The sequence below is a fragment of the Trichosurus vulpecula genome, chromosome 5, assembly GCF_011100635.1.
Source record: "Trichosurus vulpecula isolate mTriVul1 chromosome 5, mTriVul1.pri, whole genome shotgun sequence".
In the NCBI taxonomy this organism is placed as follows: Eukaryota; Metazoa; Chordata; class Mammalia; order Diprotodontia; family Phalangeridae; genus Trichosurus; species Trichosurus vulpecula.
Window position 1 is genome coordinate 54339188 of NC_050577.1, and position 27038 is coordinate 54366225.

A 27038-nucleotide genomic window follows, 5' to 3' on the forward strand; every position below is an offset into this window, starting at 1 on the left:
CCTTGGTTACCCTCAATCTTGTTTAGCCTGTCTGCTGAAACAGTTTACCGAAGTGTGACCAATGCACATAGTACAGCCTCTTGGAGCCACAGGTGAGAGTTAGGTGGAACACGTGGACACCAAAGGTAGAAAGCAGCCCTGAAAATGCCCAGCAGCCTTCACACCAGAGGTACTAATCTTCCCTGAACACACCCTACGTTCCTCAAGGTTTGTCTAGTTTGGACCCAGGAGGAGCCAATATCCAGATGAGACAGCTGTCCCAAGATTCTGGACCAGGGCTGAGTATACTGTCTTATTTTTTCCTCTTCCCTTTTGTTATGTGCCCAATCACCAAGTCCCTGATTGAAGCATGTGTTGGTGTTTTTTCCCTCTACATTCTTGGTCTCCCTTTCTTTTCCGCTTGCAAGCAAACTATAGCCAGACAAGACCTATTCAACTCAACATCTTGTCCTGATCCAACTGGCCTCTTGTTGCATCTTGGCTTATACCTGCCTCTCCTTTATTGGCCAGAAGGGTAGGGGTTCTTTCAGACACCCTCCCTTTGGCCAAAAAGGGGAAATGTCAAGATGCTATTAGGAGACACCTGTTTTCCAGAGCTAAGGCCCAGTAAGCAAGCTATGCCTTGAGCTTGGCATAACAGCAATCCTTTGCACTCACCTTCTGGAACAGATGGTCCCTGATCTCAGACAAGCGCAACAGGCTGGGACATGAAGGCCTGCTAGGAATGGACTTTTTCTCACTATACAACCTTGCCTCACTGTTGCTGTTGTGCATTACCACCATTGCTATACTACACTGTTTGACTCTTTGTCTAGGCACAAGTATGTAAATCAAGGTTCAGCCCCACCAAACCCCACTAAGGGTGGGACCCTGGCACATGTGTGTGTCTAATCTGCCTTCTTGCTTGCAAGCTATTTCCCTCACTTAGAAATTAAACTTCTGCTTGACTCCTGACTCTCCTGCCTCTAGCCTGCTCTGTTCAGCTCCGGCCATCCACAGGTTAGAAGCCATTCTGGTCGGGTTGACAATAACATATTCTATCTCCCCTCTCAAAGCCTTTTCTCTGACTGTACCCAGTGACTGGAATTCAGACCCCACCCTCTACTGATGGTGACTCACTTCCTCGGACCACCGTTTTAGGAAAGACCCTGTCATGCTTTGTTTCATTCATGACTGGACTCTTTCCAGACTCTTGCTGCTCCTCCTTACCATCTGCCTTAAGCCCCCTAGACATATCCTACTATTCCTCCATCACCTCACTTTTCAGCTTCACTTTATGCATTGTCTTCTCTCATTAAAATGTCAGCTCTTTGAGGTAGGCATTGTCTTGCTTTCATTTGTGTCCCCATTGTCTTTTTCTGTCTCTTTAATTTCCTCGGAGACTCAGCTCAAGAACTGGGTTTTGTTTGTTTTTGCTGAAGGTCTTTCCTGGCCTGTTCCCTCCTACCCCAGGGTTTTGTAAATACATATCTATCTATCTGTCTGTCTGTGTATCTGTCTGTCCAAGGGTAGGCAGGTATTGCTTCACTTCTGTCTTTGCATTTCCAGTGCCCAGAAGAGTGTCTGGCACAAAGAAAGCAGTTAATAAATGCTTATTGATTGATTGATAGTCCCTACTCCATCCCTACCTAGCTCACTTAGGCAAGTCACTTAACTTTTCTTTTACTCAGTTTCCCTATCTGTAAAATAAGGATTAAAATTCTTCAAGCTCTTAACAGTCTGTGCATCATCCTACCCAATATATTCTGTGCAATGCCACAGAACTGAAAGCTACCCGATAATCTCATTGATCTTTTATCCCAAGCAGAAGGGCCTCTTCTCAGATTGGTGTCTTGGAAGATTCGTTATTTAAATTAACCTCAAACATCCTTCTAGCTTTCTGGCTTCCTCATACATCGTTCATTTCCTGTGTTCTCTGGTCCCATAAAATTGGCCTCATCTCTTTATTTCACATACGGCACAAACAAATCCAATCCCCTGACCTTTTGACTAGCCATTCCCCCTATCTAGAACTCATTCCCTTCTCATCTCTTCATGAAATCCTTCTCTCCCTGGAAGAAACAGCTCAAACAAACACCTTCCCCATCATGCCTTTTGTAATCCTCTCCCCTGCTAGTTTCCAACCAACCCTTTGTGGGCTTGCTATGGCTACAGTGGTTTGTGGTGCCTGCCCTTTTGGTTACCTTGGAGCATTGAAGCTGTAGTACCTGCAGCAGCCACACCTGGGCAAAACCTCTGCAGACAGGCTAAACCAGGTTGAAGGTAACCAACAGGCCTCAAGCACATCAATGAGTTAGAAGAATGTCTACCCCAAGCATGTGAAGACTTCTCCAAGCAGAATGGGCAGATGAGAACAATTTGTTCCAGTGGCCATGAAGGCAACTAAAAGTAGGCCCAGTGGAGCAGATAGAGCCTGGTCAGACATCAAAGATGCCAAGGTCATCCACAACTATCACTAGTCATCTTGGCTTCTGTCCTGACACTGAGCCACATTTTGAGAACTGCTGCCATAAAACATGGTAAATATGAATAATTCAGCAGCAAAGTAAAGAAAGCAGGGCCAAAGAGCACTATATACCCTGACCACCACATTGTAAATAAAGTCACATTGAGAGGCAACAAAATGGGCATTCTTGATGCCATGACGGTAATGGTAATAATGGTGAAAAGCCATATCTTTTGTGTTCACAATAGATTAATTACAAAAGTATAAAGGAACATAGATGCAATCACTCTATTACCAGTTTGCTTAGCTGTCAATGTACTTTATTTGATTGCTTGTTAGCAAGTATCTGTCATGTCAAAATAACATTTATCAGAACCTATTGGACCTAGGATGTCAGAAATAAAGTATTCCCTTCAATATTCACCTTCCTTCCAAGCCATGGCTGCCCCACCTTTACAGCTCCCAGAAATCCTGCCCCTCTGTGATCTGCCATTCCACAGGGATGGAAATGGAGAGGTCAATGAACATGCCATTATGACCTTCTTCTACTAGTGCTCCAGAACTTGAATGAACACAAATGAAGCTATTGAATGATTATCCCTGAACTCTCTCCAGTCACTCATCTCTCTTATTACATCCCTCACCGCTCCTCCCATAGAGTTCTACTTCTTTATTGTATCACATCCTGCTCATGCCCACCAAGAATCATTCCTTTTCAAAACCTATTCCCATCTTCCTGGCTACATTGTTCATTTCCTGTGCTCTCTGGTCCCACAAAATTGGCCTCATCTCTTTGCTTCACATATGGCATTAATAGATCCAATCTCCTGGCCTTTTGACTGGCCATCCCCCTGCCTAGAATGTCATCTTATTCATGGAATCCTTCTTTTTCCTGAAGAAACAGCCCAGACACCTTAGCTTTAATTCTTGTGGAAGCTTGATACTGTGGAAGGGCACTTACTCTGGAGTCAAAGGACCATGTTTGAGGTCCTGCCCCTTACACTTAGAATCCATGTGAACACTTATTATCTATGTATTTATATGTCAATCATATAACCTCTCTAGGCCTCAGTTTCCTCTTCTGAAGGATAGATGGCCTTTGAGGTTCCTTCCAGGTCTAGATCTGTGGTCCTACACCAGAGCCATAGAGCATTGCTAGAATAATACTATTATTAAAAAGGTAGGACTTTGTCTTGAAGAGAACCTTAGGGTCATTAAAGATATTCACAATTTATCAAAGGCATTCCAGCCTGCCTCTCTTTCTGTTCAATGTTGAGCCCAGCTTTTAGTCTATTTGTAGTATCTACTAAGCTATGTAGGCTGTGGACTCACTCTATGGCTCTATCCAGCTTCTGGGATTCTTAACATTCCTTCATCCACCTAGATTTTCCAGAGTAGCTAAGTAGTCCAGACTATGCTGAATAAGTGTGGATTTCATTCAGGAGGCTCTACAGTATTCTAGAGCTTGATGAAATCAGCACATCATCAGCAAACAGGAACATCTAAGGGACCTGTCCATCTATAGGGAATCCCTCTTCCATCTGGACTCTGAGTTGGACAACTCGAATGATATAGCAAACACCCTTGACAAGCATGCCCCCTATTTTATTTCTAATTTTTTTTAATAAATAAAGGGTCATAAAATAACATTTTCTGTTGTTACATTTTAAAAGGAATTTTGTAAGATTTTGTCACATGCAGGAGAGACATACTGTGCAGAATGAAATGCTTTTTAAAATATAAGTGCAGAAGAATCTTGTATTCCCTACACTTTTGACTTGAGTGACTGTAAAGATGTAGCTATAGAATATTACTTTAAAAAGTATCCTTGTTCCTTTCTCAAATCATCATTAAGGATGCCCTCAATATGTGTATGCATTAGAAAAAATTGGTAGAAATGGGAAAGTAGGAATATGCATTAGCAGAATAATTTCTCAGTAGTCTTTTTTTGTTACTAATATACTTAAAGTTGTTTTTTTAAAGCTCTTAGATCTTCCATTGCTTCAAGCTTAGTCGTCCTCTGCATATATATATATATATATATATATATATATATATATATATATCCGGTGTAGCAGTTTTTCCCATTTTTTTCCTATGACCTTTTTACTTTTTCTTATAGCTTATACAGAGCTATGATGTTAGTGTGTTGGCTTTACTGTCATTGAAGGTAAGAAAAATTAATTATAAAAATCTTTATGGATCTTCATTTCTTCTCTGTTGTCCTATGTCCAGTTTCATTCTTAAATGATTAGTTGGGTCTCTCACTAAACTTTCTATAAACTTGTTCGTCCCTTACTTATCAGTGTTTTATAAAGTGATATTGTCCATAATCTTCTACCATCACCTTATGTAAACATTTTTTAAATGAGTTTATATTGTAAACTAGGGGTTGCCATTTCTCTCTGCTTGGCAAGAGAAAAGTAACAGGCTGGCAACATTCAAAGAGCAGAGGACTCTGTGAAATGCAGAAGTATTGTCTCCTGTTTGTTGGCTGAGGAAAGTTTCTCTGCTCTTTTAGTCTCTTTGTTATGGTGATTTATTTACATTAGTTAAATTTCTTTAGAAAATTGTGATTTTTCTCTGTCAGCATTTGTTATTTTTATGTCTCCTCCTTTTTAGTGTTAGCAATTGCCTAGATTAAATGCTGCAGTTTCTCATTTCATTTTAATGTTTGAATTTTTATCTCTGCTTCAACAAATCAGCATGGTTTGTCCTTAGTTCTCGAAGAGGACCGTGACATCAGGAAGATGATGATACGACTTGCAACTGAATTGGATTTGAGTAAGGGCTATGCAAAGTGACAAACCTCACTTTTTCCCCCAGAGCCATCTGAGTCCACTGGCGAGATATGGATCAGGATGAGTGGAAATGGCCCAGGATGCAGTGGGAGACCTTGGCTTTTTTAAGCACAGGTCTTTCCAGGTCTTTGAGTGAGGCAACGTTCATTCAGTGGCCAAACAATATATTTATTTAAACTACTTACTTATGGCTTACCTGGAAATGATTCTCACATTACCTTTTAGTTGTTTCCTAACAAAATAGAGTCAGGTTCATATTTTTTTTTTTGTATTGTTATTTGGTACTCCCTATACACAGTATCTCCCAACTCTCATCTCTTTTTTTCTTTTTTCTTTTTTGGTTTTTTCAATCATTATTTATTTAATATTTTTAGTTTTCAGCATTAATTTTCACAAGAGTTTGAATTACAAATTTTCTCCCCATGATTTCTACTCTCCCCACCAACCCCAAGATGGCATATATTCTGATTGCCCTGTTCCCCAGTCAGCCCTCCCTTCTGTCACCCCACTTCCCCTCATCCCCTATTCCCTTACTTTCTTGTAGGGCAAGATAGATTTCTTTGCCCCATTGCCTGTGTATCTTATTTCCTAGTTGCATGCAAAAACTTTTTTTTAACATCTGCTTTTAAAACTTTGAGTTCCAAATTCTCTCTCCTCTTCCCTCCCCACCCACCCTCCCTAAGAAGGCAAGCAATTCAACATAGGCCACATGTGTATCATTATGCAAAACTCTTCCACAATACTCAAGTTGTGAAAGACTAACTATATTTTGCTTCTTCCTACCCTATCCCCCTTTATTCAATTTTCTCCCTTCATCCTGTCCCTTTTTGAAAGTGTTTGCTTTTGATTACCTCCTCCACCTATGTTCCCTCCCTTCTATCATCTCCATTTTTTTATGTCCTTCCTCCTTCTTTCCTGTGGGGTAAGATGCCCAACTGAGTGTGTATGTTATTTCCTCCTCAGGTCAATTCTGATGAGAGCAAGATTCATTCATTCCCCCTCACCTGCCCCCTCTTCCCTTCCTACAAAACTGCTTTTTCTTGACACTTTTATATGAGATAATTTACCCCTTTCTATCTCTCCCTTTCTCCCTCTCTCAATCTATTCCTCTCTCACCCCTTAAATTTATTTCATTTTTTAGATATCATCCCTTCATATTCAACTCACCCTGTGCCCTTTGTCAATACATACATACATACATACATACATACATATATACATATATATATGCATATATATATATATAATGTATATATATATTCCCTTCAACTACCCTAACACTGAGAAAGGTCTCATGAATTACACACATCACTTTCCATGTAGGAATGTTAAAAAAAACAGTTCAACTTTAGTAAGTCCCTTATGATTTCTCTTTCTTGTTCACCTTTTCATGGTTCTCTTGATCCTTGTGTTTGAAAGTCAAATTTTCTATTCAGCTCTGGTCTTTTCACTGAGAAAGCTTGAAAGTCCTCTATTTTATTGCCTTTTATTTTGCCTTGGATCATGATACTCAGTTTTGCTGGGTAGGTTATTCTTGGTTTTAATTCTAGCTCCATTGATCTCTGGAATATCATATTCCAAGCCCTTAGATCCCTTAATGTAGAAGCTGCTAGATCTTGTATTATCCTGATCACGTTTCCACAATACTCAAATTGTTTCTTTCTGGCTGCTTACAGTATTTTCTCCTTGATCTGGGAGCTCTGGAGTTTGGCAACAATATTCTTAGGAGTTTTCTTTTTGTAATCTTTTTCAAGAGGCAATCAGTGGATTCTTTCAATTTCTATTTTACCCTGTGGTTCTAGAATATCAGGGCAGTTCTCCTTGATAATTTCTTGAAAGATGATATCTAGGCTCTTTTTTTGATCATAGCTTTCAGGTAGTCCAATAATTTTTAAATTATCTCTCCTGGATCTATTTTCCAGGTCAGTGGTTTCTCCAATGAGATATTTCACATTGTCTTCCACTTTTTCATTCCTTTGCTTCTGTTTGATAATATCTTGATTTCTCATAAAGTCACTACCTTCCACTTGCTCCAATCTAATTTTTAAGGTAGTATTTTCTTCAGTGGTCTTTTGGACCTCCTTTACCATTTGGCTAATTCTGCCTTTCAAGGCATTCTTCTCCTCATTGGCTTTTTGGAGCTCTTTTGCCATTTGAGTTAGTCTATTTTTTAAGGTGTTATTTTCTTCAGTATTTTTTGGGTCTCCTTTAGCAAGTCATTGACTTGTTTTTCATGATTTTCTCATATCCCTCTCATTTCTCTTCCCAGTTTTTCTTCTACTTCTCTTACTTGCTTTTCCAAATCCTCTTTGAGCTCTTCCATGGTCTGAGACAAGTTCATATTTTTCTTGGAGGCTTTTGATGTAGGCTCTTTGACTTTGTTAACTTCTTCCAGCTGTATGTTTTGGTCTTCTTTGTCACCAAAAAAAAGATTCCAAAGTCTGGGTCTAAATCTGAGACTGTTTTTGCTGCCTGTTCATGTTCCCAGCCAACTACTTGACCCTTGAGCTTTTTGTAAGAGTGTGACTGCTTGTAGAGTATAGAGTACTTTGTCCCAAGCTTGAGGGGCTGTGCTGTTGTTTTCAGAGCTATTTCTACACAGTCAGCTCTGCTACACAAGCACTCATCCTCGCCCAAGAACCGCCAACCCGGACTGGACTCAGATCTAAGCAGGATCTGCACTCCTGCTCTGATCTGCCACTTAATTCCTCACACCAGGTGGGCCTGGGGCCAGAAGCAACTGCAGCTGTAGTTCTGTAGCAGCACCTCCTCCACTGCCCCCAAGGTGGTGGCTGAACCCCAAACTCCTTTCACTCTGTCCCCAGAAGTTTTTCACACTAACCTTCTCTGTTGTCTTTGGTGGTTGTGGGTTTAGAAGTCTGGTAACTGCCACAGATCACCGATTCAGGGCACTAGGGCTTGTTCCGTCCGGCTCCCAGTCTGGTTGGTCCAGGCACAGCCCAAGCTGGGCTCTGCTCTGCTCCCAGCTCCATGCAATAGATCCTACCCAGCAACCATCCAGGCTGTGCTGGGCTGGAACCTTGCTTCCCTCTGCTCTTCTGTGGGTTCTGCAGTTCTAGAATTTGTTCAGAGACATTTTTAATCTGTGTTTGTAGGGTCCTTGAGGAGAGCCCTAGGCAGGTCCCTGCTTTCCACCCAATTCTCTTCCCAAAGGAAGTATTCAGGATATATAAAATTATAGAAACATATATTCCTGCTTTTTGAAAAAAGTAATATATTTTCACAATACAAAATGTTCCAGCAAATTTTTTAAAAAAGGAAAAAGAAGTTAGTTTAACTCTCTTCATTTAAAAATGGCCACTTCAAAGTATCAAATTGTAATGACATATCAGAATTGTAATTGACACCTGTGTGAAACTTAGTTCAGAAATGAAGCATCAGAACAAATTTACTAAGAGCTGATTTTAAGCAATTTCTCAAGAACCTGATTTTGAGAATCTTCTGAAAATATATTTTCTCAGTTTAATACTATTGAGTGGCCACTAATTAACTTACTGTCTAGTAGAGAAATAAAATGCAAGCATAAATACATAAATAACTAACTCTAACACCCAGTGTTGCATTATAAGCATAATGAGAAAGTTATAAAACAAAGGGCTTTAGGACTTCTGCAGTGGGAGAACAGTTATTTGCCAACCTAACAGTGATAGAAAGGCACACTATTTTCCTGGGGCATGTGCCCAGGATATAGCAGAAATCTCTATGAGACTTCTTAGACCTGACAGCTGTTATTCATTTGTGAAAACAAACAATACTACCACAAGAACCTTGGAAAGATTTCCTGGGACTTAAAAAATATCACAAAAGATACCAAAGACCTTAGGTCCCTTATAGTATTTTCATCACAGCAGCTGACTCAACACAAGGGTTTCTGAAAAGGACAATAACTAGCTATGAACATGACCTCTTTCTATATTGTAGCTGACTTTGGATTTCTGTACAAAGGCTTTAAATTTTGTAATGATAGATTCTTGGTCAGGGGTGATATGTGCAAGTATAAAGAATAGGTAAAACATATGTTTCTTTGGTATGGTGGGAGCAATAGCCCAATGAAATTTGTGCCAAGTCAGTCTAACTGAAACAGAAATCACAGTATTGATTACTTTGGTTTATTTTTAGTTTGACTATAGGCTTAAGCTCTTTTCTTTAGGAAAAGCTGCCCCTAACAGCTAAGCCAGACTAACGTAGATAGTCTCTTAAGTCTAGGTTACCTATAGATTTAGTGAACATATAGATAAGACTTTATCATTTAGTAGCAGATAGAGTAAGACATATCTTTGTAGGAATAAAAATAATCATAAGGATTATAAGCCTTTAAAGACTAAGTCCCCATTTCTAGCATTTGGAGAGGGCAGGGGGTGGTTAGCCAAAGGTTCAGTTTCCCTTTCTGGTAGCTGGGAAGATGGGGTCGACTGCTAGCTTATCAACCACCATCCACAAGTTCCTTTTTCCCAGCCACAGTTCCCTTTTGCCTGGACTCCCTGAAGCTGAGAAATTATGTCAGTTAATCTGTGGACCCTTTAAAGTAATATTTCTGGTTGTAAAATATAACAGAAGCAAGCAAGGACTTCTGGGGCAGGATTAAGAAAGCCCGGGAGAAGCTAACTAAACATATGACCTGTCCTGTTCAATTGAATTATGTTGAAGAAACGTTTCTATAATTTTTAAAATTTCTCTCTTCTGTTATAAAAATCAGCTCTGCAGCTCTTTTTGTGGTGGCAAAGAATTGGAAATGGAGGGGATGCCCATCAGTTGGTGAATGGCCAAACAAGTTGTGTTATATGAGGGTAATCAATTGCTACTGTTTTATAACAAATGATGAGCAGAAGGATTCAGAAAATCTTGGCAAGGGGTGGAGCCAAGATGGCAGCTGGATAGCAGGGACTTGCTTAAGCTCTCCCCCAGATCCCTCCAAACACCTATAAAAATGGCTCTGAACAAATTCTTGAGCTGTAGAACCCATGAAATAGCAGAGGGAAACAGGTCTCCAGCCCAGGACAGCCTGGATGGTCGCTGGGAAGGGTCTATCACATGGTGCTCGGAGCGGAACCCAGCCCAGTGTGGGCTATGCCAGGACAGACTAGACCTGCAGTCAGCCAGCAGAAACAGGCCTTAGGGTGATGAATCATTGAGCTGTGGCAGTTACCAGACTTCTCAACCCACAAACGCCAAAGGGCAGGTTAGTGGGAAACTGCGGAATCAAGCTCAGAGTGGTCTGGCCACCAGCCCTGGGGGTGGGGGAGGTGGTGTGGAGGTGGAGGTGGCAGCAGCAGGAAGCTCCTGAGGCGGTTTACAGAGCTCCAGTGTCAGCTGCTTCCCAAGTCCCTGGCTCACACGGTGGGAGGAATATAGCAGCAAATCAGAGCGGGAGTGCAAGGAGTGCTTTGTGGGCACAAAGGCAGTTTCTCTTGCTGTGTCCTGGTTGGATCTGCACTGAGGTCCTGGTTGGTCGTTCTTGGGGGAGGAGGAACACTGCTGTGACAGAGCCTGGGGTGATGGTGGAGTAGAAGTAGCTCTGAAAACAGCAGTGCTTGGACCCTAAAGCTTGGGACAAAGTACTCTATACTCTACAAGCAGTTGTACCCTGACAAAAAGCTCAAGCGTCAAGTAGTTGGCTGGGAACATGAACAGGCAGCAAAAATAGTCTCAGACTCAAACTCGAACTCTAGATTCCTTTTTTGGTGACAAAGAAGATCAAAACATACAGCCAGAAGAAGTCGACAAAGTCAAAGAGCCTACATGAAAAGCCTCCAAGAAAAATATGAACTTGTCTCAGGCCATGGAAGAGCTCAAAAAGGATATGGAAAAACAAGTAAGAGAAGTAGAGGAAAAATTGGGAAGAGAAATGAGAGTGATGTGAGAAAATCATGAAAAACAAGTCAATGGCTTGCTAAAGGAGACCCAAAAAATATTGAAGAAAATAACACCTTAAAAAATAGACTAACTCAAATGGCAAAAGAGCTCCAAAAAGCCAATGAGGAGAAGAATGCCTTGAAAGGCAGAATTAGCCAAATGGAAAAGGAGGTCCAAAAGACCACTGAAGAAAGTACTACCTTAAAAATTAGATTGGAGCAAGTAGAAGCTAGTGACTTTATGAGAAATCAAGATATTATCAAACAGAAGCAAAGGAATGAAAAAGTGGAAGACAATGTGAAATATCTCATTGGAGAAACCACTGACCTGGAAAATAGATCCAGGAGAGATAATTTAAAAATTATTGGACTACCTGAAAGCTATGATCAAAAAAAGAGCCTAGATATCATCTTTCAAGAAATTATCAAGGAGAACTGCCCTGATATTCTAGAACCACAGGGTAAAATAGAAATTGAAAGAATCCACTGATTGCCTCTTGAAAAAGATTACAAAAAGAAAACTCCTAAGAATATTGTTGCCAAACTCCAGAGCTCCCAGATCAAGGAGAAAATACTGTAAGCAGCCAGAAAGAAACAATTTGAGTATTGTGGAAACGTGATCAGGATAATACAAGATCTAGCAGCTTCTACATTAAGGGATCTAAGGGCTTGGAATATGATATTCCAGAGATCAATGGAGCTAGAATTAAAACCAAGAATAATCTACCCAGCAAAACTGAGTATCATGATCCAAGGCAAAATATGGATTTTCAATAAAATAGAGGACTTTCAAGCTTTCTCAGTGAAAAGACCAGAGCTGAATAGAAAATTTGACTTTCAAACACAAGGATCAAGAGAACCATGAAAAGGTGAACAAGAAAGAGAATTCAAAGGGACTTACTAAAGTTGAACTGTTTTTTTTAACATTCCTACATGGAAAGTGATGTGTGTAATTCATGAGACCTTTCTCAGTATTAGGGTAGTTGCAGGGAATACACACACACACACACACACACACACACACACATAGACAAAGGGCACGAGGTGAGTTGAATATGAAGGGATGATATCTAAAAAAAATGAAATTTAAGGGGTGGGAGAGGAATAGATTGAGAGAGGGAGAAAGAAAGAGATAGAATGGGGTAAATTATCTCACATAAAAGTGACAAGAAAAAGCAGTTCTGTTGGAAGGGAAGAAGGGGCAGGTGAGGGGGAATGAGTGAATCTTACTGTCTTCTGATTCGACCTGAGGAGAGAATAACATACATACTCGATGGGTATCTTACTCCACAGGAAAGTAAGGGGAAAGGGATAAAAAAAGTGGGGATGATAGAAGGGAGGGCAAATAAGCGGACGACGTAATCAAAAGCAAACAATTTTGAAAAGGGACAGGGTGAAGGGAGAAAATTGAATAAAGGGGGCCAGGATAGGATAGAAGGAAATATAGTTAGCCTTTTACATCATGAGCATTGTGGAAGTCTTTTACATAATGATACAGGTGTGATCTATGTTGAATTGCTTGCCTTCCTAGGGAGGGTTGGTGGGGAGGGAAGAGGGGAGAGTATTTGGAACTCAAAGTCTTAAAAGCAGATGTTCAAAAAAAAAGTTGTTTTTTTGCATGTAGCTGGGAAACAAGATATGTAGGGAATGGGACATAGAAATCTATCCTGCCTTACAAGAAAGTAAGGGGAAAGGATGGGGGAGGGACAGAAGGGAGGGCTGACTGGGGAACAGGGCAATCAGAATATATGCCATCTTGGAATGGAGGGGAGGCTAGGAATGGGGAGAAAATTTGTAACTCAAAATCTTGTGGAAATCAATGTTGAAAACTAAAATATTAGATAAAGAAATAAAATTTAAAAAAAGAAAAACTTGGCAATATTTATATGAACTAATGCTGAGTGAAGTAAGCAGAACTTGGAGAACCTTGTACAAAGTAAAAACAACATTGTGTGATGACCAACTATGATAGACTTAGCTTTTCCCACGAATACGGTTTGAAAAGACTCATGATAAAAAATGCTATCCACATCCAAAGAAAGAACTATGGATTCCTTTTTTTTTTTGTTCTTTCTTTCTCATGATTTTCCCTCTTTGTTCTGATTCTTCTTTCATGACATGACCAATGTGGAAATATGTTTAACATAACTGTATACATATAACCTAAAAAAGAAAAGGAACTATTTACCTATAAAAAAAATCAGTTCTGTAAATCACTCCTTGTCTCTGGAATCTGAAGAATCAGATGACCTAGTTTGATATGCAGATGCTAGCTTTATAGATGGAATCTTGAATATTCAGTCCTGAGTATCTTGTTATTTCAGATAATTAATTTTAATAGTGGGCACCCAGATGTGATATGAGATATTGACACCAGGCTTCTATAAGTAATCTTCTGGAAGGAATTTCTCTGAGAGCTCTTCAGTTACCAAGGGACTGAGAAGATCTCAGAGGACTGCTTTGGAGGCCTGGACTCTCCTCAATCTGCAACCCAAATTCTTCTAAGCTAAGGTAAGCCTCTACTTTGAGAAGGAAAGCATCAAAACCACCAAAGTTTTTTATTCTGTAAAAATTGTTAAGTGCAAATTTCTAATATTCTTTTGAGTTTAAGGTAGCTTCCACTTTGGAGAAGGAAAAGCTTTTTATCAGAAGTTATCTTCTTCATTAGTGGAGAAGAAGGGGTTTCTTTTCTTTTCTTGTCTTTTCTTTTCTTTTCTTTTCTTTTTTAGAAAAAAAAACCACTTTATTAGAAGGTTATGCCTTGGGAAGAAAAAGTTTTTAGGGAAAAAAACTTTTTAAGAAGTAAAATAGTCATTTCTCTTTTTAAAAAAATTCCTTTTTAATGTGATTTAGCAAAGAACCTAGAAGAAGTAGAATTCTCTAGCAGAGAACCTAGAAGTAGAATTCTATAATAGAAACAGGTCATAAATAAATTTAAATTTTAAAAAAAGAGAACAGGGATGAAGACGTGTCTTAAAAGTGTGTGTGTGTGTGAGATGCAAAGTGCATCTTAAATGGGTGAACCCAATTGGTAAATTAGTCTAGAAGCAATTTGATGTTTTTACTAAATAGCATTTTCTTATTGGTAAGACTATAAGTTTCAGAAAGAAAGTGACCTGGGGCAGCTAGATGGTGCAGTGAGTAGAGCACTAGCCCAGGAGTCAGGAGTACCTGAGTTCAAATCTGGCCTCAGACACTTGACACACTTGCTAGCTGTATGACCTTGGGCAAGTCACTTAACCCCAATTGCCCTGCTTTCTCCCCTCCAAAAAAGAAAACAAAGAAAGGGACCTTATACAATTAGGAAAATCTGTAAGAGAACTATGTGCTGTCTTATCTGTGCTTTGTGTTAATCCATGCAGGCAGGCGCTTCTAAGCATTTGTTTTCTCCTATGCTTTTTCCTGTGATCTAATGAACCAGGGGGAAAAGACTGTAAAAAGTAAAACGTTTCAAAAAATCTTCAGAAAAGACAACGCTGTCTTTTTTCTCTCTATTTCCAATAGTGGACATGTTGGAGGTGGCAGAGATGAAAGACAGATATGAATAAGAATAATGAGAAGTAGAAGAAGAAATGAAATTTGTTATTCTCTACTAGAAACTTCTAAATTATGATACGAAAATTTTTGTGAAGTATTTTGATGAGCTTTTGAGGTAGCAGAAAACTTTGTAAAGTTTAGTGAAAACAAAAATTAATGAATCAGTTATTCCTAAAAGAAACTTTAAAATGACTAGAGCTTGATTTTAAAGTAGCAGTTTGAATTTTAAGGATTGTTTTACTAATCATAGATCCTATTCAGCAGAAATTCAGTGAAATAGAGATTCAGTAAATTCAGGGAAGGGTTAAAATAAGAAAAACTTTTGAAATTAGTACAGGTAAAATTAGAATAAAACTCCTGTGAGTTTAAATAATTCTACAACTCAGAATTTGTTTTTTAAAAAAGAGAAAAAAGGAAGGCAGGAAAGAAGGAAGGAAGGAAGGAAGGAAGGAAGGAAGGAAGGAAGGAAGGAAGGAAGGAAGGAAGGAAGGAAGGAAAAGAAAGAAAGGAAGGAAGGAAGGCATTTGCTAAGCCCTAAGAGTTTCATTTATCTAGTCTCTGTGTCTGAAGTTTTGGGATATCACTTTGTGAAATTGGTTTTAACTTTAGTATAGATCGGAGGTTTCCAAACTAATTTGGGCTACCACTCCCTTTTAAAAAAAATTACTCAGCACCCCCCTTTAACCCTTTACTGGTTTTTTTTAAAATTTGCATCATTTCAAAAAATAATTTTAAATGACACATCTTAAATTTAATAGTTTATTGTAAATTTGTGGGTTTTTCCTGTGTTGAAATTTTGATGTTGCAATATTGCATAGTATCATATTGTAAACAAGTCATTACATCCATATATTCCTACCAATGCATACCAGACTTCCTGACAATGCACAACATTCTCGACTGTCAATGCTTGCTTGTTAAGACCTGTCAGTAGACTTGACCACTTATCAGTTATAACTTGCATTTTGTGTGTTTATTTGGAAAATAATGTAATCACTATGACTTTAACTCTGTTATACAACAGATGAAATATATATGAATGATTTTTTCCAAATTTTCTTCTTTTCTTTCTGTATGCTTCTACTGTCCCCTTATATTTATTCAACATCTCCCAATTGCACCTGAAGCTACTACCACCTCCCCTGGATCCTTCTTAGCTTCCCAGGGGACAGTATTGCCCACTTTGGGAACCTATGGGTGGTAGATCAAAGGTATATTTTTAAAATGTACTTAAAGTTGGAACTGATTTATTGCAGGAAGGAAGTGTAAATTTTTATCATTAGAAGGCAGAACAGGAAAATTTTAGACCATCTTCAGATTCCCAAAGAATAAAAGTAAGTAGAGTTGGAATATATTTACCTTTCTGTTGCTTACTGCTTTTAAACAACCAACCTAAAGGCACCAACCAAGCTCTGATTAGGACTTCCAAATTGAAGGTGATCCCAAAGTGCTCCTAGAAAGAGAAAAGTTTGTTTCGAAATCAGGAAGCAACTGAAAGTAAGTGAATTTTATTGATACCACTGTAGTCTAAATCAACTGGGTAAATTAGAAACATAGTAAAACATGTTGAAATCAGTGGAAGTGAAAATAAGTTCAAAATTGTATGTTGGTAGAACTGTAATAAGCAATGTTATAATAAGTTAGGGTAAGAATTATTGAAGATAGAATTAAACAAGAATATAGCATTATAGGAAAGTGTAAGAATAAGTAAAGTGCATACACACCTAAGACAGGGTGCTCAGACCACAAAAGATCAAATTGAGAGGAGTATGCAACTTTTAAATATTAGTACATTGAAAAACACAAATTAATAACCCTCGTGAAAGTTGAAATTTTAAAATTATTACCATTAGTAATTATACAGCTATATTTCATTTAGGTGAATTCAAAGTTAAATCATTGTGATGAAAACTCTTGTTAATTGAAAATCATTGGAAAATTTAATAAGCTGATAACCCACAGTGTTGGAAAATATCAAAACTTTGTAAAAGAAGAGGCAATTAGAAACAAAGATCATTCACAGTCAACAGCACCAAAATGAAAACTGCCTTTGCACAATGCTATTAAACCAGATATTGAGAAAAGAAGGCAGTTTAAATGTGGAGCAACAATTTGATATTTCATTAGAGTACATAATAAGATAGGTAGTAAAAATGATAATAATAATGACTTCCTTTTATGAGAAGAGTAGCAGAGAACTTTTAAGATACAAATATCTGTGACATTCCTGGGCCATACTTGGGCCTTGACCATGAAAGAAGTAGATGGATACTTTTCTAGCATAAAAGAGGTTACTTTGAGGAAATAGATGACCTCTTCTCTAAGGTCATCAATGAAGAACTAGAAGGGACCTTAAAATTTGCAGTTGTACTCAGGAAGTTGTATATATGACTGTCACTTATGACAACCATAAGCCTTAAAGAAATTAGAATGAACTGTGCATTTCTAAGCTCTAAGGAACCAAAAAAGAGTGACATGATAATAAAACCTTGTGTTAAAAGTGTAAAAGTCAAAGATTAGGCAATCTTGGATATGATTGGGAAATAGGCTAGATGAATTAAGCAACTAGGAGGAAGAAAAAGAAATGTTGGATGAGGTAACAAGGAAGGTTCAGGGTTTTTATAAGATGAAAGAAAAGACAATTTAAGCAAATAGAGATGAGAGATGAATGAGTAGAGCGTTTAAGGAAAATTGGAATCTGCATTGACATAGTATGAACGCAGGGCTTGAAAAAAAGGGGTTGAAGTTTGAGAAAGGAAATTTGAAGAATGGTTTTGATCTTACTAAAGAAAAAAAAAGGTTTAGATAATTTTTTTAAATGCCTTAAGGTACACTGGTAGGTTTAAGTCAGAAAAATAAAAGGAATTGATTTGGCCCTTTGAGTGATTTAAAAGAAATAAAGAAGCCGTTATGGGAGCTGAGTTCATCACCATGAGTTTTTGTTTTAATATGAATCAACTAACAATAATGGACCCTTGTGAAAAATGAGGTTTAGTTATTGCCACTAGTAATTGTAAACGAAACATTGATTGGATGGAAAATTTTGTTCTGAAGCTACATCGTGATTGTAGTATATTAGAGAATCTGATCAGTGTTTGTATGTGCTAGGGGACGATAATAGCAATAATAGCACCTTCCTCCTAGGAGGAATTAAATGATCCTAAAGTGCTTAGTATAATGAGCAATGTATACATGGTGACTATTGTTATTGGGGTTTGGAGTAAATAACGTATCAAAGATAATAACAGAGATGCTTTCTAAGGATGAGTTAAGATTTATCTAATTGAATAATATTTAGACTCATAGTTATCTTGTATTGTGGAATTTGGAAAAACATTAGACATATGATTAGAAATGTGAATTCTCTTTTAATTAGGAAAATATGCTTTTAAAAATAGTTATGTGAAATTTTTCTAAGATACTAAAAATGCTATTAGAGAGCTCACTTCCCTATTGAATATTAAAATAATATGATAACAGTCTTTGGAGGGGGAAATGTATTAGTGAAGTGCCTTTTGCCTTAAATTCTTATGATTTTCTAAGAGGTTTGAGGACCCCACACACATATATACACACACAACCAGAATAGTGATCCAAATTTGTAACCATGCTTGGGTAAAGTTACTTTGAAATGGACTAAACGCATGTCATTTGGCTAAAGTAAGTTTAGCATTTTATGAACTGAACCACTAAATTAATGTATCAAGATTGTTTAAAAAAACCAATCTATTAAATATTCAATGAGCAATATTTTACTCTAAGCTAGCCTCCTAAAGGGAAAGACTTAAGTCTTACTATTTGTAACTTGCCTATAATGTAAGGTTGCAAGTGGTTCAAGTAATAACTGAGAAATCAAAAACTACATTCTAAAGTACTACAGAAAGCAGGCCTCTGAAATTCTTTAGAGTAAACTTTAAGAACTAGAAAAAAACCGTGGCATGTGGTAAACAATATATAAATGAACTATTGCTACGTCTTTAATTGACTGTAATTACTTCATACCGGATAATTCTATACTGGGTTTTAGATATTATTGAATGTAACTAATACAATACTAAAGGAGATAGGATAGATGATTTTTCCCTATAACATAATTTTAAAATGCGTTCCACTGAATTATTGTCATCTGACTAGTAATAGGTTTCATGTTTCAAGACATTTTCCCACCTGGTTAATTCTGACCCCAGCTGCGACATCATGTCATACAATGGGCTGCCTGTGACTCATACCTGAAATCAATTAGAATTAATGCTACTATGTCCCTGTCTTCCTCCTTGCATAGCCAATTCCATTGATAAAGGCAAGGGTAAAATGATGCTTCCTTTTTTATTGTAATAAACATAAGATATAAACCCTATTGGTGACTATTCACTAAAAAATATATGTTAGTATAGTACTACTATATTGAGGGATCATTTTGAATTGTTATTTGAATTAGAAATAATAGACCATTAAGTCTTACAATTTATGGAGTATTTAGTTCCTAGGAGACCATACTATAGCATCTTTTCATTATATTGATATGATAATAATATCCTCATAAAGGCGGAATTAGTAGGAGAAATGACTTAGACGTGACACAATTTTCAAAATTAAAGTAAGAATTTTGCATGTAAAAATTGCATTGATAATTGTGAAGAGGGCGTAATTGTTTTCCTACTTGAAGACAATTCAGGCCCTCTTCATGTAATAATTGAAATTCTCCAAAGTTTCAGTGTCATGTGTTCTTAATTTGATTTTTCTTCTCATAGCTCTATTTCATATTGAGTTTGCGTTAAGTTTTTCTACATGCTCTTAGAACCTGAGGAGAAAATCTGGAAGGACGAAGCTTCTTCCAAGCTGTCCTCAGAACATGGCTTGTTCCAGAAACATTAATCTGTTACAACACAGGCTGAAAGAACTCCATGGCATGGGGCTGCTGTACAGAATAGACCTTTGAACTTTTTCATTTATAACAAGGATTTCTAGTAACCGTGGAACTCAGCAAAGGACTTTGTTCTCTTTTTCCCATGTGCCATTACTTCTGTGTCAAAGGGGACTGACCTCTGAAAATACTGCCAACGAACTGGCCATAGATAATAAGGCATTAATGACAGCCTGCTTGCTTTTTGAAATTGTAGCACTGTTGCCCATACGTAACTGTCTCATATGATAAATGGGTAATGAATAATGCTGCACCCAGGCTACATAAACAGATGCTATGTAAGCTGCTCGTTGGGACCCACAGATGTTGGGTCTGTGCCAAGTCTACCTAAGGATCCCAAATCATGGGTGCTTGTTCCTATCCACACACTTTTGTGTTAAAAAAATTATAATTAATGTGTTATTACCAAAGCTAATAAGAGAAATTGTCCCTCATTGTAGCCTAAAAAATATCTCATATTAGGAATGGATATAGCAAAAGGGGTCAGAATAGGATTGCAATTGATATCTTGATTAAAGAATCCCCTTTACTTAAGATAGAAGCTACTGCTTCTCTTACCACTGCTATGCAGACTCCTAAAGATTTGTTAGTGAAAATGGAGCAAATTGCCCTGACTTTGCCATCACACTCAGACCTTTTAGAGAGACTGGTTCTTAAAATCATAGACCACCTGAAGTTTGATTCTCTGCTCAAGTGATCCATAAGGAAATGATTTTCTTTGGATCAAAGGGGGGAATTGAAATGGAAATCAGTTAGTATGGATTACTTTGATTTATTTTTAGTTTGGTTATAGGATTAAGCTCCTTTATTTAGCAAAAGTTAGCACTAACAGCTAAGCCAGACTAACAAAGATAGTCTCTTTAGTCTGTATTGCCTATAGATTTAGTGAATGTGAGAAACATGCTTAATTTAAAAAGAACTCGTGAAGCCAGGAATATTCTCATTTGATTTTATCCAATTATCCTACATTCCTAATGAATGGGTACCTCCCGCATGGAAAGTACACTTGCTCAGACAAATGCCAGCCATTTTATGGTGTTCCCAATTCGAATTTCCCGCCTTGCTCTCCATCGGCTAGATGCAACCTCCTGAACTGCCCACTTCATGCCCCACCTCAAACAGCTCCTTAAGCATGTGTACAGGCTTCTAACTTTTTACCTCATCAGAAGCCTGGTTCTGCTAGATAACAGCTCTGACTAGAACCAGTCACCTCTGACTTGCATTCTGCTGTCACTCAACGTTGGGAAGAGTACTTTTAAGCCTATGGAAACAGAATTCATTCTTTTGTTTCCCACAAATAGATAGATTGATAAGACTTTATCATTTAGTAGTAGATTATTTAAAGACATGTATCTTTGTGAGAATAAAAATAATCAATAAGGATTATAAGATTCTTTTTTAAAAGGCTTATCGACTACTATCTATGAGTTCCTTTTTCCTAGTCACAGTTCTCTTTTCTCCTGGACTCCCTGAAGCTGGGAAATCATGTTAGTTAATCTGTGGATACCTTTAAAGTAATTTTTCTGGTTGCAAAATGTAACAAAAGCAAGGCAAGGACTTCTGGGATAGGATTAAGAAAGCCTAGGAGAAGCTAACTAGTCAGATGACCTGTTTTGTCCAATTGAATTATGTTCAAAATAAGTTTCTGTAATTTTTTTTAAAAAAATTCTCTCTTTTATAAAAATTGGCTCTGTAGATCACTCTTTGTCTCTGACATCTGAGGAGTCTGATAATCTGGTTTGATATGCAAATACTAGTTTTGCAAATTAAATCAAATCCTAGTTCCTCAGCTTCTTTTTATTTCAGATAATTGATTTTAACATAACAATCCTAACTCATTCCTCCATAAAAGTTAAGTTAATTTCCTGTGAAAGGTGACAAAGCTGTCTCCAGAACTTTATTGGCCTCTAAAACTAAGGCTTAAGCCCTGGACACAGCTTCCTGGTGACCTCTAATGACATTTATGTGGATTCTTGTTCATCTACTAATATAATAGGGGCACCTTTGGGATGTTGGATGTGTTCAGGGAAGACTAGTACCTCTGGTGTGAGGGCTGCTGAGCCCTTTTCAGGGCTGCTTTCCACATTTGGTGGCTACCTGATCTCTCCTGTAGCTCCAGGAAGCTGTAGCATGTTCAGCCACACCAAAGTTAACCCTTTCTGCAGATGGGCTAAACCAGGTTGAGGGTAACCAAGGGGTCTCAAACCTGTAGGAGAGTTAGGGAGATGTCCAGAGGGGTGAAGACTCCCCCTGGTGAAATGGGCAAATGTGAACAATTTCTAACAATGGCCGTGAAGGCAGCTGAAGCAGGTGCTATGGAGCACTTAGATCTTGGTTTGACATCAAAGACATGAAGGTCATCCACTGCATCTTGAGCCATCACTAGTTGTCTTGACTCTGACCTGCCACTGGACTATGATGACTCTGGAGGAGAGAGTGAGTCCAACAACTTCACGTGACTCTGCCTCATTTAAATCCAATTTATGCATGAATCCAAAGACATCTCCCATACCATTTTACCATTTTTACCTGTCTCAAAGTCTTGCGGTGACAGGCAAATGACAAAGCAGCAGATGCAGATACACAGTGACAATCCTTTCAGATTATTTGAACTTCAATAATATTCAAAGCATCCAAACTGCTTTTGCTCTATTCTAAAAATGCCCCTTTCTGTGTCAGCAACTTCAAAGACCAGATAAGATTGACAAAGGGTATCTTTCCTGTTGGTGACAGAATGTCTGCAACCAGAACAGTGGGATTTCTCTTATCTTGATATTCTAGAGACATTTGCACCTTGTGATCATAATCTCTAAGTGACCCTACCTTGTCAATTGTCTTGTTCAACTAAGAATTTCCTTTCTGTGATATGGAGATCATAAACTGCAGTTGAGATTGTTACTTAAACCTTGTCTTTCTTCTTCAAGTCAATCAGAAGTTTGCTTCTGATTCCTTGATCATGTATCCGCTAGATTCAAGGGGATAAACACTATGAATTTACATATCACCTAGCCTGTTTGCCTCCTTTAACCAAACTTTCGGGTTGACAGGTATGGTGCCGTGACTCGGATGGAACCGATGGAATGGGACAAAGAATAGCAGCCCAACCTCGCCAAATGCTAATAATGATCCAGGCTCCTCAGGATTCATTTTTTTCCTGGAATCTTGGCCTTGACGGGGTTGGGGTAAGTTCTCTCTATTCCCAGCTTCCAAAGGACCCCCACTAGTTTGGTTGAAGTCCAAAATTCCCTTTGAGCTAGCTTGGGATGGGGACCAATTCGCATTAAGTCACTTTGGATTAATTAGGTCCCCTTGTAGATTGATCTTTGGAAATGAGTTGGGAATGTTTTCACCTTGGGTTTGCTGAGATGGCTGAGGGAGAACAAAAGGCAGAAGCCTCTTCCTTTAAGGCTCGCAAAGCTGTTTCAGCGTCTCCCGCAATATTGGCTAATTCCCTCCACCTCACTCTCCCCTCTTTTCCACCAATTCCAGCCCTACCTGTTCCTCTACTCTTTATGCCCTGTTCGTCACCTCCTTCCTGCCTCTGTTCCCTTAAAGGCTCTGATTCTGGGGAGGATAAATGCACTTTGTCCTTACTTCCTCACCTTCCTTTACCTGCCCTAGTTCTCCTCCCTCTCTCCCTTTCCCCACTTTCCTTAAGGGTTCTGTTCTCAAGGAAGACAGCTACACTCTGGATGTAGGTTATGGAGAGTCAGAAAAATCAGGGCCTCCAAGGCTTCCCCCGAAGACCATAGAGATGCTCTGAGTAAAAGTTGCAGGATCCGATCTCAACTAGGGGAACTATCTGTGGTAGTACAGGGACATCCCATCTAGGCCCTGGTCAACATGGGTGCTACCCTGTCAGTTTTAGATGCTTGAAAATTCCCCAAAACCCCCTTTCCTCAGAATAATAATAGCCAGTTCATGATGAGGATTTCTAGAAAGCCTCTAATTCCCTCTCTGTTGTTAAATTGTGAGCTCAGTTTGTATCTGTCCTGTTAATTGTCATTTTGTCTTTCAGTGTGTGTGTGAGTGTGTGTACTTTGTAAAATTTGAAATGCAGGCAGCCAGAGATTCCTAAGGCTGCAGCTAGGGAAATAAAGACTCTTTTCCTTGTAATTTCTGCTCTGGCCAACCTGGAATTACAATGGAAACATAAACTAAAACATTTTAGCATATTCTGGGATTAATCATTAAAAAGTTTGGAAACTGATTAGTTGGAATTACTGGAGGACTCCTGAGACTGTAGATCACTCCAGGATCACTCATGCTAAAACACCTCCCCTTAATCCTGATCACTCATTCCCCACTCCCTCCCCAGATTTAAGAGGGTATCTCAGTGTGTGAATTTTTTAACAGCTATAAGGGTTCTTGTTAACTCCTCTCATCCCCAGATCAGATTAAGAGAATAGAATGCTGGAGAATTGACCTAAACCATCCTTCCCCACCTGGCAAAGGAGAGGAGGGGCAGAAATTCGCAGACTGGCAGTAGCTCTGACAAGTCCTGTGACCCTGGGCACCTTGTAGCCCCAATTCTCTGTTCCAGCTGCAAAAACGTATTTTATCTCTGTTTGAACCATTTCCTGATTTGTAAAGGGAAAATAACAATGGTTGTTACTATGGGATCAAAATGATATAATGATTTCAAAATGCTTAACATTATGATTGGTGTAGGTTAGAAACTACATTATTTTTTTAAAATGTAATTGTTAACTTTTGAAGTGGTTTTTAAATACCAAAAGTAATAAGCTGAATAATTTCTATACATGATAATCTGGAAATTCAATTGATGTCATCTGAAATTTATTGTTTCTATATTTCTAAAATTATATTGTATTTCTAAAATTCTCTTAGATTGTGAAATTTGAAAAGACCATTGTGTGATAAAAATGATATTATAGCAATTTTAATCTGATTTTGATATGTGTGAATCGGGTTTTTAAAAGGATGTGATAGAAATTTGGTGATTTGAAACTGTTATATTTGGCTATAAACAAATAATAATAATAATACTGATATTTACTATGAGAGCAGATTTTCCATGTGAAAACTTTTCTATTATGAGAATATATGTGATGGTTTAAAGTTATAACTTCAACATATTAATGATGAGGTGAATGATTCTCTTTGCAAAGTGATTTAGGAATGTATTTACCTAAACTGATAATGGGTAGTTTCAAATTTTACATACATAATAACGTTTAGGGCACTATTACATTTCTGGGGTGTAAGTGTTGTTAGAATTTTATTTTCTGAGGAAAATGATGAATAGGTTAAGAAGCTGGATAATTGCTGTAACTTAAGAAATTATGAACTTCCAAGTTTTGTCTTTATTTAAAAGAAAGTTCAGCTAAAAATTGGTTTTGCTATAAATCAGGTATTTATACAAAGGCCTTGTCCCAACAAGGATCCCCTCTTGTAATTTCTGTCAATTCAGGATACATAGTAAACTGTAAAAAAAAATGTGATTTTATAGATAATAATCTTTTCCTTTATAGTGCTCAGAGTATTGGGCCTTAGAAATTAAAATGTTACCACTAGTGATTATGAATACAGATTTGATTTGCTCATCCAACTAAGTTACAGTCACCTGATTGGTAATTAATTGGTTCTGTTTCAAGTTTCAGATACATGGTAATTGCTTGTGGTGTGCTTATATTTCTAAATTTTCTTATATTGTGCAACTTGATTAACATTGCATTACCTATGTTGTTAGAAAAACAATTCCTCCTATAATCTAGATGTTGTTAGATTAAGAATTGTACTTAATTAAGAATATGAGGTTGTTAACTGAAACAAGGATTTTTGGAGCCATCTAGTCATGAATTCTTATCAATCTTGGGTAAAGTCTTCTGTGTAGAGGAATTCCTATGGAGTAAGTTTATAAAGTCCTGGTAAACTTTGTTATTGTGATAAGGCTAATTTAATTGGGTATGTTTTTCTTAACTTATAAAAACTAAGTGTCCTCTCCATTATAACACCTTTTTGACTAAGGAACTTTGTAATATCTAGGAATTCTATGTAGTACTTTGGAAATAAGGATATTTTACATCAACTTAGTTTTAATGAATTAAAATGTTTAAAGGTTTATCTTTGCCTTGAGGAAGAAGAAAGAGATTTCTATCATTTTAAAACTTTCTTCAGGAAAGTTTAGTGATTATTCCTCTTAACATCAGGACAAAATTTTAAACTGTTTTTAAAGAAGGGGAAATACTTTTAGAAGGGATGTTTTGAAAAAAGTCTCTTGTGTGATTTTTTTTAAGGCCTACTCTGAGTGTGTAATCATTCTGTGACCTAAGCAAGAGTTGAAATTTGTGTTTGAACTTATCATATGTATAAGATTCAATTCCTGAAGTGTTTCTTTCTTCCAGAATGAATAATTGGGGAAGAATAAATAAGGTTGAGAAACAAAGATATTTATCTTTTCAGTAGTGAGATCAAGGATGATTCTACTCACCATCAGCACAAGGAATAGGCACACACTTATAGACAACACAAAATCCAGTTGATCTGAAAGACCAACAGCTCTTGTTGCAAGAGAACTCAGTAGGTATCACATCCAGGCAAATGAAGGCCAGCTTACTGAAGTTGGAGCTGGATGCACATTTTCCTGGAGTGGCTGCAGTGAAGGAGAGCACCATGAAGCAATCAAAACTAATCTAGTCAACATACTTGTATGCCTACCAAAAGGAGTGAATGACAGGCTCATGACAATGTGATTGCCACTTGCAAGGAAATGCCACATCGCCACCATCAGTGCCTATGTTCCAACCATGACAAACCCTGATGAGGTCATAAAAAATTTATGAAGACCTAGAGACCTTCATCATCAATGTGCCAGAAAGAGGCCAAGCTTATGATTCTGTGTGACTTTAATGCTAGAATGGGCACAGACTATCAGACATGGTAGGGAGTCCTTGGGAGGAATGGAGTTGGAAACAGCAATGGTCACTTACTACTGAGGACTTGTGCATCTCATAACCTTGTCATCACCAACACTGTCTTCTCTTTACCTAAATACAATAAAATTTTGTGCGTGCACCCTTGCAGCAAACATTGGCATTTAATAGACTATGTCATTGTAAGAAGAGAGAGACAGGATGTGAGAGTGCGTAAGGCAATGTGTGGCAGAGTGCTGGACTGATCATAGACTTATCCTCTCCAGGCTAAATATTCACATTCAACAAAAGCAGTCACCCCAAAGCAAAATGACTACCAGACGAACTGAGGTCAACAGATTAGAACACTTCTCTATGCAGGAACAGTTTGTTGTTAACTTGGAGGGAAAGTTGAAACAACACACAGTGCTCCAACAGTGGAGCACAAAAGGAGTGGGCAGCTTTCAGAGATTTGGTGTACAGCACTGCATTTGCTCATCTGGGTCAGGACACTCATAAGCATCAAGACTGGTTTGATGAAAATGATGGGGATACTCAGAAGCTGCTAAATGAAAAATGAGA

General features: G+C 38.0%; 1 protein-coding gene across 1 annotated transcript in view; it reads left to right on the top strand.

Moving 5' to 3' along the window:
• The window catches only part of OLAH (oleoyl-ACP hydrolase), a 97608-nt gene that overhangs the window by 13397 nt on the left and 57173 nt on the right, over positions 1-27038 (top strand). The window contains exon 5 of the mRNA XM_036760517.1: positions 27-92. Within this exon, the coding sequence (XP_036616412.1) occupies positions 27-92 (66 nt within the window). The remainder of the gene's footprint in view (positions 1-26; positions 93-27038) is intronic.